The following is a 16,771-nucleotide window of genomic DNA, read 5'->3' as shown; positions in this document are numbered from 1 at the left end:
CCAGGGATTTAGGGCCCAGCCCCAGTTGATGAAGCAGGAAGCCTGTGAGTTTTTATCCCTGACACTCATCCCACAGGCATCCCCATGGAGGAAGTTGCTAGGGAGCAGGGGCCAAAGCTTTCTCTTTATTTCCCTCCCCTCATGTTCCCCCCCCCCCCCACCTCAATATACAGCCTCTCTCTGCAGAGCCCGAGGAAGCTGATACTTCTTTCTCCAATCCTTCACCCACGGCTGGAAACACATGTGGTCTGGGCGTGTATACAGTGTGAGCCATCTCTACCCTAAGGAATCCCTGGGATCTCCCAGCAAGATTCCTCAGGACGCCCCCAGGTTTTTAGTACCCATTTCCTCTGCTTTCTTCCCAGACCCCTTAATCTCCATTACACACACACACACACTCCTTCATGCCTCCACTCTCCAGCACATGCACTCTCCCACAGATTCCTCCCTCCTCACACGCTGTCTGACACTCTCTCCCTGACAACCTTATGATATTCCCACACTCCCAAGCCAGCTCACACACACTTTCCCTTTGCTGCCCTCTCCTCGTTCACTCACATGGTCTCACAATCAATACTAACCTCAGGAAGCTGGAATGTTTAACTGTCTGTTACACACACACACACACACACACACACACACATCCTCTTACACACACACACACATGCACACACACACATGCATCTTCCAGCAGAAACCAATTTTTATTCTGTAAGCCATGTCATTAAGAGGCCTCAGCGACTATAGGGTGAAGTTACTCCTCCCTGGCCTCCCCCTCCCCCACCATCCAGCCCTACACACATGGGATAGACATTATATCTTTCCACATGATACTCTACCTTCCCACTCTTCCACAAATGAGAACACACATCTCAAAGCATTTCTCAGGCCCTTGGTCTCACACTCTTTTGGCTCTCACATGTTGTGGCTCTCTGGGAGTCTATTCTCACAGCCTTACCTTCCACCCTTCCAAATATTTGTGCTTTCCTCCCATCCTCCTGAGGTTCTAGGGTTGAGTCACTCTACTGTCTGAAAAGCTCCTGAGGTCTCTGGGCTGGACCCAGATGAGACATCATAAATTCCCCACCCCCAGGCAATGGAATGACCTCCTGACTCACCTTGGCCTGTGCAGCTGGATTACAGGAGGTCAGCCTGTATTCTGCTGGAAGAATCCAGGGAGACATCCCCTTAACTATACCACCCTAGGCTGGTGGCACCTCTCCCCTTTCTAATGCCCCAGTCTCTCTGCCTCTCCTTGACCACTGACCTTCACATTCCTCCAACTTCACCCAACACAGACTCCAACTCACCCCTTGTCCTCATCCTTCTCTTTCTGTAGCCTGGACCCCTCTGGCAATATGCCCATTGTCTGTGCCTTACACCAGCTTCCGGCTTAGCATCCTGGTTTCCTTTGCTCCCTTGCCCTTGGTTCAGCACTAAACTGACCGAAGCCAACCGGATTTAGGGTTCTGAGAAAATGGTCAGGGAATCCATTGACTCGGGTTGTTTCTAGCAGAACAGGGATCCACAGGGGCCTGAGGGACTTTGGAAATCATTTAGTGTAACCTCCCTAATTTTGTCGTTGGGAAAACAGGGTTTCAGTGAGGTTAAAACAATTTTCCCCAGGTCATAGAAGTAATAGTAACTCACACAGAGCCAAAATTCAGACTCCAAATGGAATGCTCTTCAAGAAGTACATGAAAAGGAGGCCTCCATTTTTTCTTCAAGAGAGGGTCTTTGGTATCATGGCAATAGAAAGGGAGGTCTTCTGGAGGTCTTCTGCCCTAAACTGAAGCTGGTCTGCTGGGTTTAAGGGAAGGCCTAGAAGATCCAAATGAGAAGGTGCCAGAGTTGAATGGGATTTTAGAAGAAGCTTTTTCTAACCCACCACCTCGGGTAAGAAAACGACTAAGGGGACGTGATTTGCTTGTGGTTATAGAACTAGAAAGTGTCAGTACTAGGACTAGAACCCAAATCTCCTGATTCCAAATCTAACCTTCTTTCCATTACTTCATGGTGCCTCGGGTCTAAGGCCTATTCCCCATTGGCCCAGCAGAGCTCTGGTTATCCAAGAGCAGGAAAGTCAGAGAAAACAAGACCCACACATACACATGCAGTAGAACACAGTGTCTTAGTGGAGCATACGAATGTGCATAGACACAGAGATAACTTGGCATAGCAGAGGGCAGGGGCAGGGGAGGGGAGCAGAGATTAGACTTGTCATTTTACTGGCATAAAGAATTCCCAGGCAAAGAAAAATTCCCGCTGCCATTACAGGTTGCTCCCTCAAGAGTTGCCTCTAGTACTGAGAGAGGTTAAGGGATTTACCCCAACTAGAGTTATAATCCCACGACTGAAATCTTCCATATAATTTCCTTTTAGAAATTAATAGGGCATATTCAGTACGTGTCAAGGACAAGATTTGAACTCAGATCTTCCTGACTGAGTCCAGCTCTCTATCCGCTACGTCACTTTACACACACACACACACACACACACACACACACACACACTCACACACACACGCAAATACCACAGGTTTGGAGAGATGGGCTGGCCTTCAGTCAGAAGTTAACAGGATGGCCTAGAACCAGACCTTTGTGATCAGTTGCTTCAGGACTGGGGACAGGAAGGACAGCAAGCCTGCTACTTCCAGTAGGGGCCTGGAGGAAAACAATGTTCCTCATCTCCATCACTAAAGGTTATAGGGTAAAGGAAAATGGTGACTTGTGTGTTGCTGCCTCCAAGAAGGCTGTGACTCCAAAAGTGATTTTTAAAAAAGTGAAAGAATCCCTACCAGTTGTATTTAGACCTGGTAATAGTCAGAGTGTGATGTGTATGAAACGTTGAAGGTATTGTTAAATAGATCAGTTGAATCACATGCTAGATATTCAATTCAGATATTCTTTTCCCTCTCTGCTTTCTCTTCCTCCCTCCCTCTTTCCTTCTCTCTCTCTACTTCCCTTTCTCCTCCCCTACCCCTTTCACACTCCCTCCTCTCTCCCCCGTCTCTTTTTCTTTCTCCTTCTCTTTCCCCCATGCACAAATGCAAATGCATCATTCCCCAGCTCAGACCCATGGGCTCTATAAGCAGTCCCCCAGAGTGAGACCCTTCAGAAAGGACTTACCCCCAGCAGTCCACATTCCTTATTGATGAAGATCCTCCCCCTCCTTGGGGAGACACACTCCTCATTCTAGCCTGTTCAGTCAGAGGTATCAGGTTTTCAGACTGGAACTGGCCCCAAGGGGCACTAACTCTGTTCTGCCAAAGTAATGAGGCCAAACCTGCCAAGCCAATCAGTAGAGTCCAGTTGGTCTGGGAGGCATTCAGGCTTTCTGTGCATTTGCTCTTGGGAATCTGATACTTTCTCACTTAGAGACAGAAAGCTCCTGGCAAGCTTATGGGCCCACTCATGTCCCACTAACTGATACCTATTAGGGTAGTTGGTGTTAAGAGCCCCCTACAGCTCCCTTCTACCTGGAGAGACTATCTCCAGAAGCCTCTCCCTCCTGAGACTCCAGCGTTTAGGACTTGGCTGGGTGGTGTCAACTGAGATGATCAGGATAATGGCTTGGTGGCCTGATGCCAGCTATTCTGGGAGTAAGACAGTGGGTGTAGGCTAAGCCTGAGGGCTGTTCACTGCCATGGTTTACTCTACACCAAAGAGGGCCCGAACCCTAGGGGGCCATCCTTCATTTTGCTCTTCTTCCCTGATATACATGTAGATTAGTTGGGTACCCAAGTGAGAGCAAACTGTCATAGAGTCCCTGTGTCCTTCTCTTGAGTGAGCACGTCACACATGTGTGATTATGGTGCTCATTGGGATGTGCCCACAGCTGCACATTGCTGGTAGGGATACTATTTTCAGCTGTACTGAAAAGATGCCCCACTGTGTTCCCCAGGGGAGGTAGCAGTTAGTTCCATAGCAGCGGCAGGATGCCTTTTGGCTGGCCAGTATGGCAGTCTCTAAATATATGTGTACATTTGCATATAATATTTCCCTAAAAGAAACTGGGAACTAGCTGATGTCAGTCAATCAACAGATATTTATTAAGCACTTATTATATGCCATACTATGCTCAATTCTGGAAATACAAAGACAGGCAAAAGTAGTTTCTGCCCTCAAGGAGCTCCCAATCTAATGGGAGAGACAGTGTGCAAACAACTCTGTACTTACATAACATGGTTGACTCTCACTGGAGTCTCTCAAGGCCAGGCATATTGCATTTTACCACCCCTCCCCAACACACCCCCAACACACACACACACACATATACACACACACACACACACACACACACACACACACACACACACACACACACACACAGAGTTCTCTAGTATCCTGTTGTGTTTCTCCTTTTCTTATGGATCTTATGGCGCCACAGACTGAGTAGACGAGAAGAGCTGAAAGGTCCCCAGTCTAGATACAATGGAGTGGGGTAGCCTAAGAAACATTACCCAAGTTAGTGGAGGGCATTAGGCCACTGAATCACACAATGCTAAACCTGGAAAGAGTTCTGAGATCTTTCATTTTACAGATGAGAGAGCTAAGGCTCAGACAGGGTGAATAGATTGCCCAATCACATAGCTCATTGGTAGCAAAATCAAGACTAGTCCCCGGGTCCCACTGACTCCTTGTCCAGTGTGTTTTCTACTATAGTGAACTGGGTGAGTATCTACATAGGACCAGAGACAGGAATAAATGGAATTGGAGTGGGGGTGGAGTCATCTGTGGACCAAGTTAAGAATGTCTGATGCAGGGCAGTGTTTTGTTGTTGTTGTTTTTTAATGTAAATACTGTTTTATCTTTTTCTAATTACATGTAAAGACAATTTTCAACATTCATTTTTTATAAGATTTTGAGTTCCAAATTTTTCTCCCTCCCTTCCCTCCTCCTCAAGATGGCAAGCAATCTGATACAGATTATACATGTGCAATCAAGGCATGTCTGGTTTTTGAGGCTGTGTGGTACCAAGGAGGGTACTGGATACTGAGAAGAGAATTAGGCATAGGGTCGTGTTTGGGCCCTGAGAGAATAATTGGTACAATGTGAGGGACTCCAAGCAACTGTAAATAAACATGGGAAGAGAGGAAAGAGAGCTCCTTAGCTTTTGGCTTTTGGGTAATTGAAAATAGACCTACTCCATTTTCCAGATGAGGTCCAAGACCTGTGCGTCAGCTCTGGGATGGACTCGTTGGCCTGTGGATAAAGTGGTGGAAGAGCATATGCCAGACATATGAATAGAGAGTGCTTCGTGAATGGTAGCCCTTTGGTTGGGTTGAATATGAATCCTACAGGATCAAAGATTTAGAGATGGAAGGAACCTTAGAGGTCATCTAGTCCGACTCCCTCATTTTACAGATGAGAAAATCGAAGCCCAGAGAATGAGTCTCAAGTAACTTGCTCAAAAATCATAGCAGTAGTTAATGGCGTTTGAACTCAGGTCCTTTGACTCCAAATCCCCAACTCTTTTCACTGTTCCACCTGTCATGAACATGGAAGTGAACAGACTAGACAAGTACCCATTGGGGTGAATGCATCTGTTTCGCCAGGCCAGGTGTGAATGAATGTAAACTCCATGAGAGCAGGGACTGTGTCATTCTTAGCTCTCTCCTCCTTCCCCCCATACTTAGTGCAGTGCTTTGCATAGAATATGCACAGAAGAAATTTCTCAATGAATCAATTCATGTCCATATTGTGGGGGTGACCCCAAACAGAGCTACTGACCCCATACTCATCTCTTTCCTCCCTTTCTTTTTCCACAGCCAGCAGCCGCCTAATGGGGAATCCTCCAGCCTCATCTTTCATGGGCAGTTTCCTCACCAGCAGCCTGGGATCCACTGCTCCTGCACACCCCAGTGGTCCCACTTCCTCCCCCTCTGATCAGGCCTATCGGGGCCCCCACTCCGGTACCTCCCAGATCTGGTTCTCCCACTCCCATGAAGGTAAGGAGTTCTAGAGTTCCCCCTCCCCAACCCAGTCTCAGCTATACTGATAGGGGAGGGAGAGGCAGGGGCCCTTCCTCTGTACTTGATATTGTGGGGTGAGGAGTTGGGAGCAAGGAAAGGACCCATGGCCCCTGGATTGGACCTCTGCTGACCTTTACTACTAGCAAGAATAAGTCCTAGTTATGGAGGGCACACAGTACAAGACTAGAATGGGAAGGGGTGGGCATAACATGAGACAGAATTCAAGCATTTCTTAGTGGGAGCCTCTCCCCACTCAGGTGGGTCAAGTGAGTTCTGGGTCTAGGGCTCAATCCTTTCTCACCATCCTCTTCCCTATGAAAACTTCTGACTCAGAAGGAAAAAGGAGATATATTAACAATTGTTTTAGACAGATGTGCAGAAAGGTAGAAAGGGTTGGGGCAGGGGTGGGAGGGGTGGGGGTGGAAAAGAAAGGAGTAAAGTTCATTGCTAGGGAAATGTGTTTCACAGCTGGGTTAAGACCCCAGTGTGGGATGCTCGTCCCACTAGATGGGACAAGGCTACTGGGTATCCCTGGTAGGAAGAATGGTCACCATACGTGCCAGCCTGGGAGTGGGAGGGGGTAGAGAGTTGTCATCATGAGTGGGGCATGCCACCCCTTAACAGTCCATGCCTCAGGAGAGAGGAGAAGTTGTGACACGCCCACCTAGTCATCCCCTGCCTAACTTAGCTCGAGCCTCATAGTAGGGACTCGTAAATACTTGTTGATTAATCTACACTTCATTGAATCTGCAGCTGTTGAGAGGTGGGGGGAAACCATGGAATAAACTTTCTTTTCTATATTTGGGGCAATTTACTTTTTCCTGGCTAGTTGCCCCTCCCTCTCTTCTTTCATATTACCCTTCTTCCTCAGTTATTTCCTCCCATAAGACACGGAAAGAGTTAAGTCCTTGTTGCCGGCTGGCAGACAGAGAGGTAATTGCAGTTGGCATTGAGTATAGAGGGCTTTCCGCTCCTGGCACCCGGCTCCGCTGTAACTCAAAGACTCTGATGAGCGAATGTCGTGTTTACTGACAGTCCGTCGGACTCACACTGTACACCTCGTGTTCCAACAAGGGAGATTAGCGCCCAGCTTGTGGGGGTGGGGCGAGGGGAGAGAGAAGAGAGGAGAAGAGAGGGGAGGGGAGGAGAGGAGAGGAGAAGAGAGGAGGAGAAAAATAGGGAGAAGGCTTTGTATTCTATACAGGACAGGTGAAGAATGAGCAACAGTTGTTAAAAATCATCTCTGTTTTCAGCTTCAGAGCGCAGCTCACGTTTTGGGAGAGATAAGGAACAACTCTCTTATCCACTATTCAGGAAGCTGGGAGTTGGGTAGGGCCTGGAGTAGCATTTGGTCTCCAAGGAGGGAGAAAGAGTACCTTCTGCCCTAATCTTTCCCCCACCCTTTAAATTCTATTCCCCCTAAGATAATAATAATCTCTAGCATTTACACAGCAACTTAAGGTTTGAAAAAATGCGTTATATATGTTATCTCATTTGATCCTTACAACAGCCTTGGGAGGTACTTACCATCAGTCTCATTCTACAGATGAAGAAACTGTGGCAAACAAAGGCTATGCATCTTGTCCAGAATCGCACAACGTCTGAGACAGGGCTTCCTGCCTCCGGGTCCCCACATACTGTATTCTCTGTACTACCTAGCATCTCTCAGCAGCACCTGTTGTGTTGCCACTGAAAGGAAGGTGAAGACAGAGAAGGGATCACTGGCAGAGACTAAAGGCAGGAAAATCGATGAAAACTCCTTCAGAGCCCTGCTTGGGAAACTGAGCCCCATTCTTTCCAAAGTCTCTGGTCCTCACTTCCGTCAATGCCGCTCCACTCATCCATGCCCCACTTAGAACTCTCTGAATACACTGACACCCCTGTTCCCACTCCATTGCTGCCTCTAACATGGAGCCCCTTAGACTAGACTAGGGGAGGAATGGATGGTATGAGTGTATGCGTGTGTTGGGGGAAGATGTCACCAGCAGGCCTACAGGGGCTATAAGAAGCTACACTAACATAAACAGCTGTCTGCTCCATTGACTCCCTCCCTGGTCTGTCACAGGTGCACGTGAGTGGGGCACAATGGTGGGCACTTAGGCAAAGCTGGGTGAGAGGAAAATAACCTTATCCTTCGTTTTCTCATAAGGGCCCAAGGAGTTTGGGGAATTGGTGGATGGAGAGCAGAGAACAGCCTGTCACCCTGTAATTTGTACTGGACTTGACCTACTCCTGAGATAGAAAAGGCTGCTGGGGTGATCTTTTATCCCCCAGAACCCCTCCCCTCCCTCCAGCCACACCACAGGGACTATACCCGCCACCACTCCCCACATGGCTCTGGGAATCTTGCCAGCAAAAGGCGGCGGTTTGTGGGCAACACCACCTGCTGGGGCCCGGAGGAAAGGGGTCCATCCTTCTGTCTAGCCTTGCCCAACCATAAAGGGCTGAGTCGGAGGAAGGGGAGGGAAGAAGAGTTGTCCTTAAAGACGGTGACAGGTTGCTAGACCCCACCCCCACCACCTAACTTAGACCTAAAGTCTCCGTCCTCATGTCCCTGAGTCCAACCGCCCCCAACTACCCACTTCCCCCTCTACCAACGGCCGCCTGAAGGACAGTTTAGACTCGGCATCTCCACGATATTCCTCCCCTGCCCCACAGTGTCCCCTGTCATCTCCCTTTAAGGATTCCTTTCCTTGCCAGAATTAGGATAGGTTAAATGAGACATCAGGATATAATTTAGCTCTGAGGAGGGCAGGAGGGAATCATAAACTGATTGCCTACTCCTCTGCCCTAAAGCCAGGGATTCCCTAAAACAAACCAGGCAGAGCCATGGCAAGATAATGTAGAAGGGAAGTTTGGTAAATTTGCCACATCGCTTACTCACCACCCCCCTCCCCTCAACTCCCTACTTGATGCCGTCTTTGGGAGCCCCTTCAGTGTTGACTCTCCATTTGGCCGCCTTCTCTCCCTTATCCTACCCTCTCTGCTTTCTGCGTCCAGCTCTGGAGGGTAGGGTAAGGGAGAAAGCACTTGTAAGGTCCAGTCTGCTTTCCCTGCCGACCCTTCCCTCACCTGTCCTTGAGTTGTAGCTACTTCAGGAGGGGAAGCAGGTTGATGGTGATGATGAGGATACAACATTTGTATCTATATGCTTCATCAAGATATTTTCCTATCTGTACTTATTTGAGTCTCACAACCCTGTGAGGGAGTGTTGATAGAAGAGGAAACTGAGGAACAGTGGTTGTTCAGTCACTTTCATTAGTGTCTGACTGGGGTTTTCTTGGCAGAGATACTGGAGTGGTTTGCCATTTCCTTCTCCAGCTTATTTTACAGATAAGGAAACCGAGGCAAACAGAGTTGAGTGACTTGTCCTGGGTCACACAGCTAGTAAGTGTCTGAGGCCAGATTTGAACTCAGATCTTCCTGACTCCAGGACCAGTGCTCTATCTATTGCTCCACCTAACTGCCCCTGAAGTATAATAGGGTTAGGATAATATACTGAATTGAGAGCAGAAATAGGTCTCCTAACTCCGGTAATGCAGGAGGAAGAGATCTTGACCTCCAGCTAAAGACTCAAAACCCAACCCTGAGGGTGACCAGATCGGAACTTCACCAAAGGCCTTTAGAACTGAATTGTGCTAAGCATCTACAAACTCTCTTAGTATTTATACGTTGTACAAAAGCCCCCTAATTCTAAGTTTTCAGCTGTGGGCCAAGTCAGGGTCCCATAGCTCCCAGTGGTGGGGAGGGGTAGGCAGTGAGCAAAGCTCGGAAATGCTCTGGGATGTAGAGAAGCTGGGGGAAGAAGGTAGGGTTTCAGTTATTGATATGGAGAAAAGAGAAGAGCCAGGGAGGGTGCTTGGCCAGCATAGTCAGTTCACTGGGGACAGAAGGACTCTGCCCAAGAGGACAAATACCTGTATCTTTTGTGTAGCTGTATCCGTGTCAGTGTCTTTATGTGTGTGTATGTTAGTTTGGGCATGTGTGTGTCTGTATAGGGATGTTCTAATACAAGGGCTTAAGTTTGTATATAACGGTGAGTTTTTATAAGAGTGACCCATCCTTCATATCCACCTGGGAAAGTCAATGTGCTGAGTTTACCAGTGGTCAAACCGCTTCCAAAGCAGAAAGTCTCAGACTAGGAGGTTCTTGGACTCTAGTTCCCTGTTCTGCTACTCCTTCATTAGGTGACCTAGGACTAGGACCTTTCAGTTTTCCCAACTCATCTTCACTTTCATGCTATGGTTTCACCCTGCCTCTGTTTCCACTTCCCCTTAGCCCTGGGATTTCCTCTTCCCTTTCAATTTAGGAGAGTAGAGAACCAATAAGCAGCAGGGGGTGGGGGAGGGTAGGGGAGGGGGGCGGTGCGCTGCGGTGGGGAGGAGAGAGAGAGAGAGAAAGAGAGAGAGAGAGAGAGAGAGAGAGAGAGGTAGTATTGGCAACCTGCCCTGGCATCATGCCTGGCTGCTAGTTTGGATGAGTGCCAACTGGCTTCTGGCATGCTCAGGCCTGTTCCTTTGCCTTGTGTGTTCAGGGGAGGTGGGGGGGAAGCCGGGTGGGGGCACACGACAAGGCCAAGGAGGCAAAAGGGAGTGAGGTAGGAATGGGGTGGACCCAGGCACAGGGTGGAACTTAGGAGTCTTTCCACCATGAAATTGCACTCCAAGTGGTCAACCCAGGCTCACCTCTCCCATTTCTCTTCATTCCCTGGAAGAAAGGAAACCAAATCACCACGTACTACCACCCCTTTCTGCCCTCCAGCCTCCTTTGCCAACCATCACAAGGCATGTAAGGGTTGGATCCTTCATTTGAAGGAGCTGAAGCAGCTGGGTCATGGCAGGCGGGGTTTCTGAAAGGGCTGTGGGCACCTGGGCAGGATGGAAGGGTATGGGGGTGACAAGGAAGGCTTTGAGATTGAAATAAGCAGAGGAGGGGCAGCTCTTAGCCTCTTTCACATTCCAGAGTTGTGTCCCACCCCCTCATCCAGCAGGCTCTTCCTCCCTGGCCTGGCCTAGCTTTAGCATCTGCTGTCCAGCTAGGTCCTTGGGTAGGGGAAGAATGAACTTCCTGATGCTCCCAGCAGCCCAATGCATTGGCTTTCTGAGAGTTCTTTGGGTGGGGCTTGGGGAAGCTCCCATAGAGCTGGGCAGAGAAGTTGAATTGGGTCTGGAGCTGATGAGCTGGTCATGAAATAACATCTGGTGACAAGACAGAGCCAAGGGCAGCTGCTACCCCCTTATCCTTCAAACCCCAGGCCTTCCCAGGAGGCCTGTTCCTACTAGGGGAAGATGGATTCATCTTCTGGTTAGAGGTTGTGGTGAGTGGGGTGGGTCAGAGAGGACTTAGGGCCCCTCTTCAGCTGAGGTAAGCCAGGCATCCTGGCCCACCCTGTTCTGGGTGGGTCAGAGCAGGGGTGGTGCTGGTGGGGTTCAGTGCAGCTGGTCCTATTGTCAGGGAATTCCTGCCCCCTCCTTCCCCACCCCACCCCCCAGCTGTTGAGGCTGGGACCACCCACAGGGCCGATGAAAGGAGATGCTGTTTGATGGGGGCCTGTGCTGGGGAGGGAAATGGGGAACAGGCTGGAGGTTGGGGGCAAGGAAAGCAGAGCAGACTTCTGAAACTTATTTCATTTGTGGTCTCTTGTCTCTGGAGGGGGGCAAAACTTCTGAAATAAGCCAGGCACATAGACCCGCTTCTTACCCTAACTTTAACCCCTTAGCCTTGTGTTTTCTAAAGTCCTAGGCAGGCAAAATTCACTGATCCCAAACTCCCATATATGGGGCCTACTCAGGTCTTAAGTCAAAGTTTGACCTCAAGACAAAGTCTCTAGCTGGAGTAGAGAGGATCCTGACGCATAACAGTGATCGCAGGTCTCAGAAATCACCATCTTGCTGTCATCTCCCCTTCCCCATTATCCTTAGCATTTCTTAATAATTGCTTTTATTTGGGGATTCAGCTTAGTCTTTGGAGAAAAGAAGAAAATTCTCCTATTTTCACAAGTGGTTCCCTGAGAATATCTATGGGCATCAATGAGATCCTGAGCCCAACATCATATTATGTCTATGTCTTTTTAACAGGACCTAGGAAAGACTCCAATTCCCCCCACATGAACTTAAAAAAATCTTTTTTTGGTCAGGAAATGGCTCCAGAGGAGGTCTTCTTAAATTTGGGAAAACATCTATCACTCTCTAAGGTGGTCCTCCCACTCTAACCGATTTCCTTTTTTCCTGACTGTATCTCTGATCAAGGACACTTTCCAAGAAATGAATTCCCTTCATATTCGAGATGACCTCTGCGGTCCAACACCACTATTCTACTCACGATAAAAGGGAGGTAGAAGTGACTGGGGCCCAAGGTCACAGAGTCATCCTCCCTTATCTTTGCCTTTCTCCCCACATTGAGGACACTCCTTCCAAGCCAAGTTGAAGCACACAGTCGATGATTTCCAGCCAAAGCGTCCCAGAGTTAGGGGGTGTACAGTTGCTTTTCATGGCCGTTTAATGATTCTCAAGGAGTTGGCTGAGAAGTCTGGACAGGGTGGGGATAGAAGTGACAGGTTGGCATAGTGCCCAACTTGAAGTCAAGAGGATCTGGGTTCAAATCCTCCCTCTAACAGCTGCATGGCCATCAACAAGTCCTCATTCTTTTTAACCCTCAGAGCTTCAGCTTTCTCAGCTGTAAAATGGGGATAATGGTACACATAGGTACTAGTTATACCTCACGGGGTTGTTGTGATGCTCCAACCGGATAACAATGTAAAGTGCTTGCAAACTTTAATGCAATATATGAATGTGCATCAGTGTCATTATTATCAGCATGAGAGCAAGCCCCTTCTCAGATGGTCCTGAAGCTCGGGACCTTTCTAGAACGGTATGGAGCTGGGGAGTCTAATGATCAGTATTATAACCAATCCCAACTCATACTCATTTAAGTTTGGAAAGTGCTGACCTCACAACAAGCCTGTGGTGTTGGTGGAATAAGTATGATCGCCCCCATTTTATTCATGAGGAACTTGAGGGGCTGTGATTAAGTGACATCATCAGCATTAATTAATAATAATAATAGATAGCATTTATATTGTGCTTTAAGTTTCACGAAGCACTTCATTATATCCTCACAACAACCCTGGAAGGTAAGCACTGTTATTCCCCACATTTTACAGAGGCGGAAACTGAGACATTGAGAGGTTAAGTGACCTGCCCAAGGTCATGCAGTTAAGGGTCTGAAGATGGATTTGAACCAAAGGCTCCTTCACTTCTGCTCTAGCATGCTCTCCACTGTGCCACCTAGCTAGGAGGTGTCGAGAAGATCTGTATGCAGACCCGGGTGTCATGCCAAGCCCGTACAATTCTCACATATATTTTTAATCAGGCAAAAATTAACATTAATAGGTTAGCCTTGAAGTGGGGGAAAGGAGCAGATGTTTTTGTAAAGATTCTTTTTGGGGGGAGGGGGGAAGGCAGGGCAATTGGGGTTAAGTGACTTGCCCAAGGTCACACAGCTAGTAAATGTGTCAAGTGTCTGAGGCCGAATTTGAACTCAGGTCCTCCTGACTCCAGGGCCAGTGCTCTACTCACTGCACCACCTAACTGCCCTGAGTGGCTGTTTTTTTTTTTTAAAGAATTAAAACATTAAGGAGAATTAGTGGGGATGTGTGTAGAAGAGGACAAAAGATAGGGCTTTCTGTCATAGTGTTGGGGGCTGGATATATAGATATGAGTCTCTAGTCTTTTTTCCATTTTTTTAATGACATCTAAGATAACTCTTCACTACTACCCTAGGTGGCACAGTGGATAGAGCCCCAGGCCTGGACCTGAGTTGGAATCTGGCCTCAGACACTAACTGGCTTTGTGACCCTGGGCAAGTCACTTCACCCTGTTTGCATCAGTTTCTGTGAAATGACCTGGAGAAGGAAATAACAAACCACTTCAGTATCTTTGCCAAGAAAACCCCACACGAGGTCACAAAGAATCAGAAATGACTGAGCAACAATCCCCTAGTTGCCTCCACTGCCCAGCCAGAAACTGCCTGGTTTCTGCTGGCGTACAGAACCCCCCAAAGGAGAAGGAGCAAAGCCTAATTCCTTAGGGCTCAGCCATTTATGAGAAAAAGGAGTTGAATGTGTCCAGTTAGGTAGCATCTCTGAATCTCTGTGTCTTGCCAGGCTTCCAGCTCCAGGTCCGGGGTGTCCTGTCACTCACTGGGAAGAAAGGTTTCCTTTTTCTATCCTGGGACCCAAGGTGAGGAGACAATAGTACCTGGGACATTAACTAGGTGGAGGGACAGGAGTGCCTGGGGTTTTCGGTGAGAGACAATGGTGCCCTATAAAATAGGTTTGCGGATGAGGAAACTGAGGCTCAAACAAGTTAAGTGACTTGACCAAGGGCCACATGGCTCATAAAGGTCTCAGGTAGGATTTCAACTTGTGTTTTCCTGAATGCCAATTCCTACACTACCTACTCCACCACCTAGTTGCCTATAATCAGCCAAATGCACCGGTTTTCATGCAAGATATGGATGTATTTCTGGGTTCCCGTGTGTGTTCCCATATCTATATGTCTAGAAAAAAAAGGCACTGGTGGTTTTCTCCCCTGGGGAGATAGACCTCACAGGGCCATTGCAAGGAAAGTGCTCTGTCAACCTTAAAGCCCTATAGAAATGTGAGCTAAAATTATTACCACCTTTGTTATTATTAGATATACACATCTCTTGGCATGAGCCCAGAGACTTCCAGACTATTGCAGTATGAGACTGTGTCCTCAGAAATCTAAATGGTGGTCAAACAGACCATTATCAAGTGTAGTCTCATTCTGGGAGCCACACCTCAAGGGGAATGGGCTGTTTCATTTTTATCTTGGATGACACATAGTAGGCATGCTTTAAATATTTGTTGTTTGACAGAGTTTAGAGAGCCTCCAGGCTAGTGAGGGCTACTGTAAGGTAGAGAAACTGGATTTGTTTTCTTGCATTAGAAGGCAGAATGAGAACCAAGGGGTCCATGTTATAGGGAGAAGGACAGAGATATTAGTTTGGTATTGCAAAGAACAAAGTGCCCAATGGGGTAAGGAGCTTCCTGTCTCTGGAAGTGTTCAAGAAAAGTTCAATAACCATTATCCTAAATATCAAAGATGTTTAAGGCATTGAAATTGTAGGAAGGATTTCTGCAATGTTCCCAGAGGTCCTTTCTAACCAGAAGACTCCAGGATTCTGTGTGTCTCTGCACCTGCTCTCCACATACCCAGGCCAGAAGCCTGCCTGGCTTCCTGCCCCTCCCCCCACCCCTCAGGGCTGGACTCCCTTTTGGAAGGGTTCCCTTCTGAGTTTGGGTTACAGTGAAATACCTCTCCTCCCTTTGAAGTATGTGCCAGGGGCACAGGGAGTTCCCAAGGCTCTGGGGCAGACTGCCCATTCCTGTTGTTCCAAAGCAACCTGACCACTGTTGCCCGGGCTTTTGACATCTTCCCTCAGATGGAAGAATCCACAGCTTCCATCCCTCAGGCAGAGCCAAACTAAGGCATCTGGGCAAAGTTCAAAAATTGTACCTCAATCCTAAGGGTCCCACTGAGGCTTTGAATCTGAGTATATATATATATATATATCCCTTTTCTGTGTGTGTGGTTTAACTCTAATTTTATTTTTTAATAAGATTTTATTTTTTCCCCAATTACATAGCATGTACATCTTGATATCATCATATAAATACATTGGATGCACTGGAGAGTGAGATTTTCTGACGCTAAAAATATTTGTATTTTTTAAAAAGTAATATTGAAAAGGAGCAGTGTGAGAGTAATGAAAAGTTACCAGGGAGTCACAATGACCTGAGTTCAAGTCCACCTCTGATACATACGGACTATGTGATCCTGGCCATATCACTTAACTTCTCAGTGGTCCCAGCAACTCTCAAAGACTTTTAAGTTGTAAGTAGTAGCTTATCTGCATTGGCATACAGAATTTTCTCATCTACACCAATAAAATCACAGGTTTGGACCAGGAAAAAAAAATAATCCATCTTGCTGTTTTTCAAATACCAGATTCTATCTCCTAGCTCTTCCCAATGCCTGGAATTTGCTGCCTCCCCAACGCTGCTTCCTGACTTTAGCATCCTTTAAGAATCAAATTAAGTCCCACTTTCTACAAGAGTACTACCCTCTCACCTCCAACCCTTCCATCTAACGTGTATATCTCTCATTTTGCATAGTTGTTTGCATGTTGTCTCCTCCATTAAAATGTGAGTGCTATGAGAGCAGGACTGGCGTACATTCTTTTCTTTGTATCCGCCATGCTTAATTCAATGCCATGGAGGAATGCTCCATAGGTGCATCAGCTTAATAAATGCTTGTTGACTGTCTGTCTATACAGATATCCTTTGCACCTTTCTTCCCACTGGAGCAACCACCAGGTACTCTAAGAGAGATGGAGCCTGGGATATGAGGGGCAGGAAGTTGCTGAGAGTAGGGTAAAGCTAATGTCAAAAGCTCATGTTTATATAGCATTTTACCAAGCTTAGCACTTTCTTTTAATAGCTTACATTTAAATATGTGTGTAACAGCAATGCTGCTTGCAGCTGCTGTGGAGGTGTAAGACCAACAGCACCAGCACACAAGAGAGCTGCTAGCACAGATTCTTTGATCTGCTTTTCTGAGGAAAGCAACTTTAAGGGGTTTACAATCTCACTTTAATTAAACATACATATATCATTCACTTAGTTCAAGGGGAAAAGTCAGCACATGAACTTCAGAGAAAACACAAACAGAAATTACAAGCAGAAATTATGTAAACAGAGCAAATAACACA

At 47.3% G+C, this 16,771-nt stretch overlaps 1 protein-coding gene across 1 annotated transcript in view; it reads left to right on the top strand.

Annotated features, from left to right (window-relative positions):
- BAHCC1 (BAH domain and coiled-coil containing 1) overlaps window positions 1–16,771 on the top strand; it is a 151,041-nt gene that overhangs the window by 70,559 nt on the left and 63,711 nt on the right. The window contains exon 2 of the mRNA XM_036757926.1: window positions 5,771–5,950. Coding sequence (XP_036613821.1) covers window positions 5,771–5,950 — 180 coding nt within the window. The remainder of the gene's footprint in view (window positions 1–5,770; window positions 5,951–16,771) is intronic.

Source organism: Trichosurus vulpecula, chromosome 4, assembly GCF_011100635.1.
Source record: "Trichosurus vulpecula isolate mTriVul1 chromosome 4, mTriVul1.pri, whole genome shotgun sequence".
NCBI classification, from domain to species: Eukaryota; Metazoa; Chordata; class Mammalia; order Diprotodontia; family Phalangeridae; genus Trichosurus; species Trichosurus vulpecula.
This window is presented reverse-complemented; position numbering and strand designations above follow the sequence as displayed.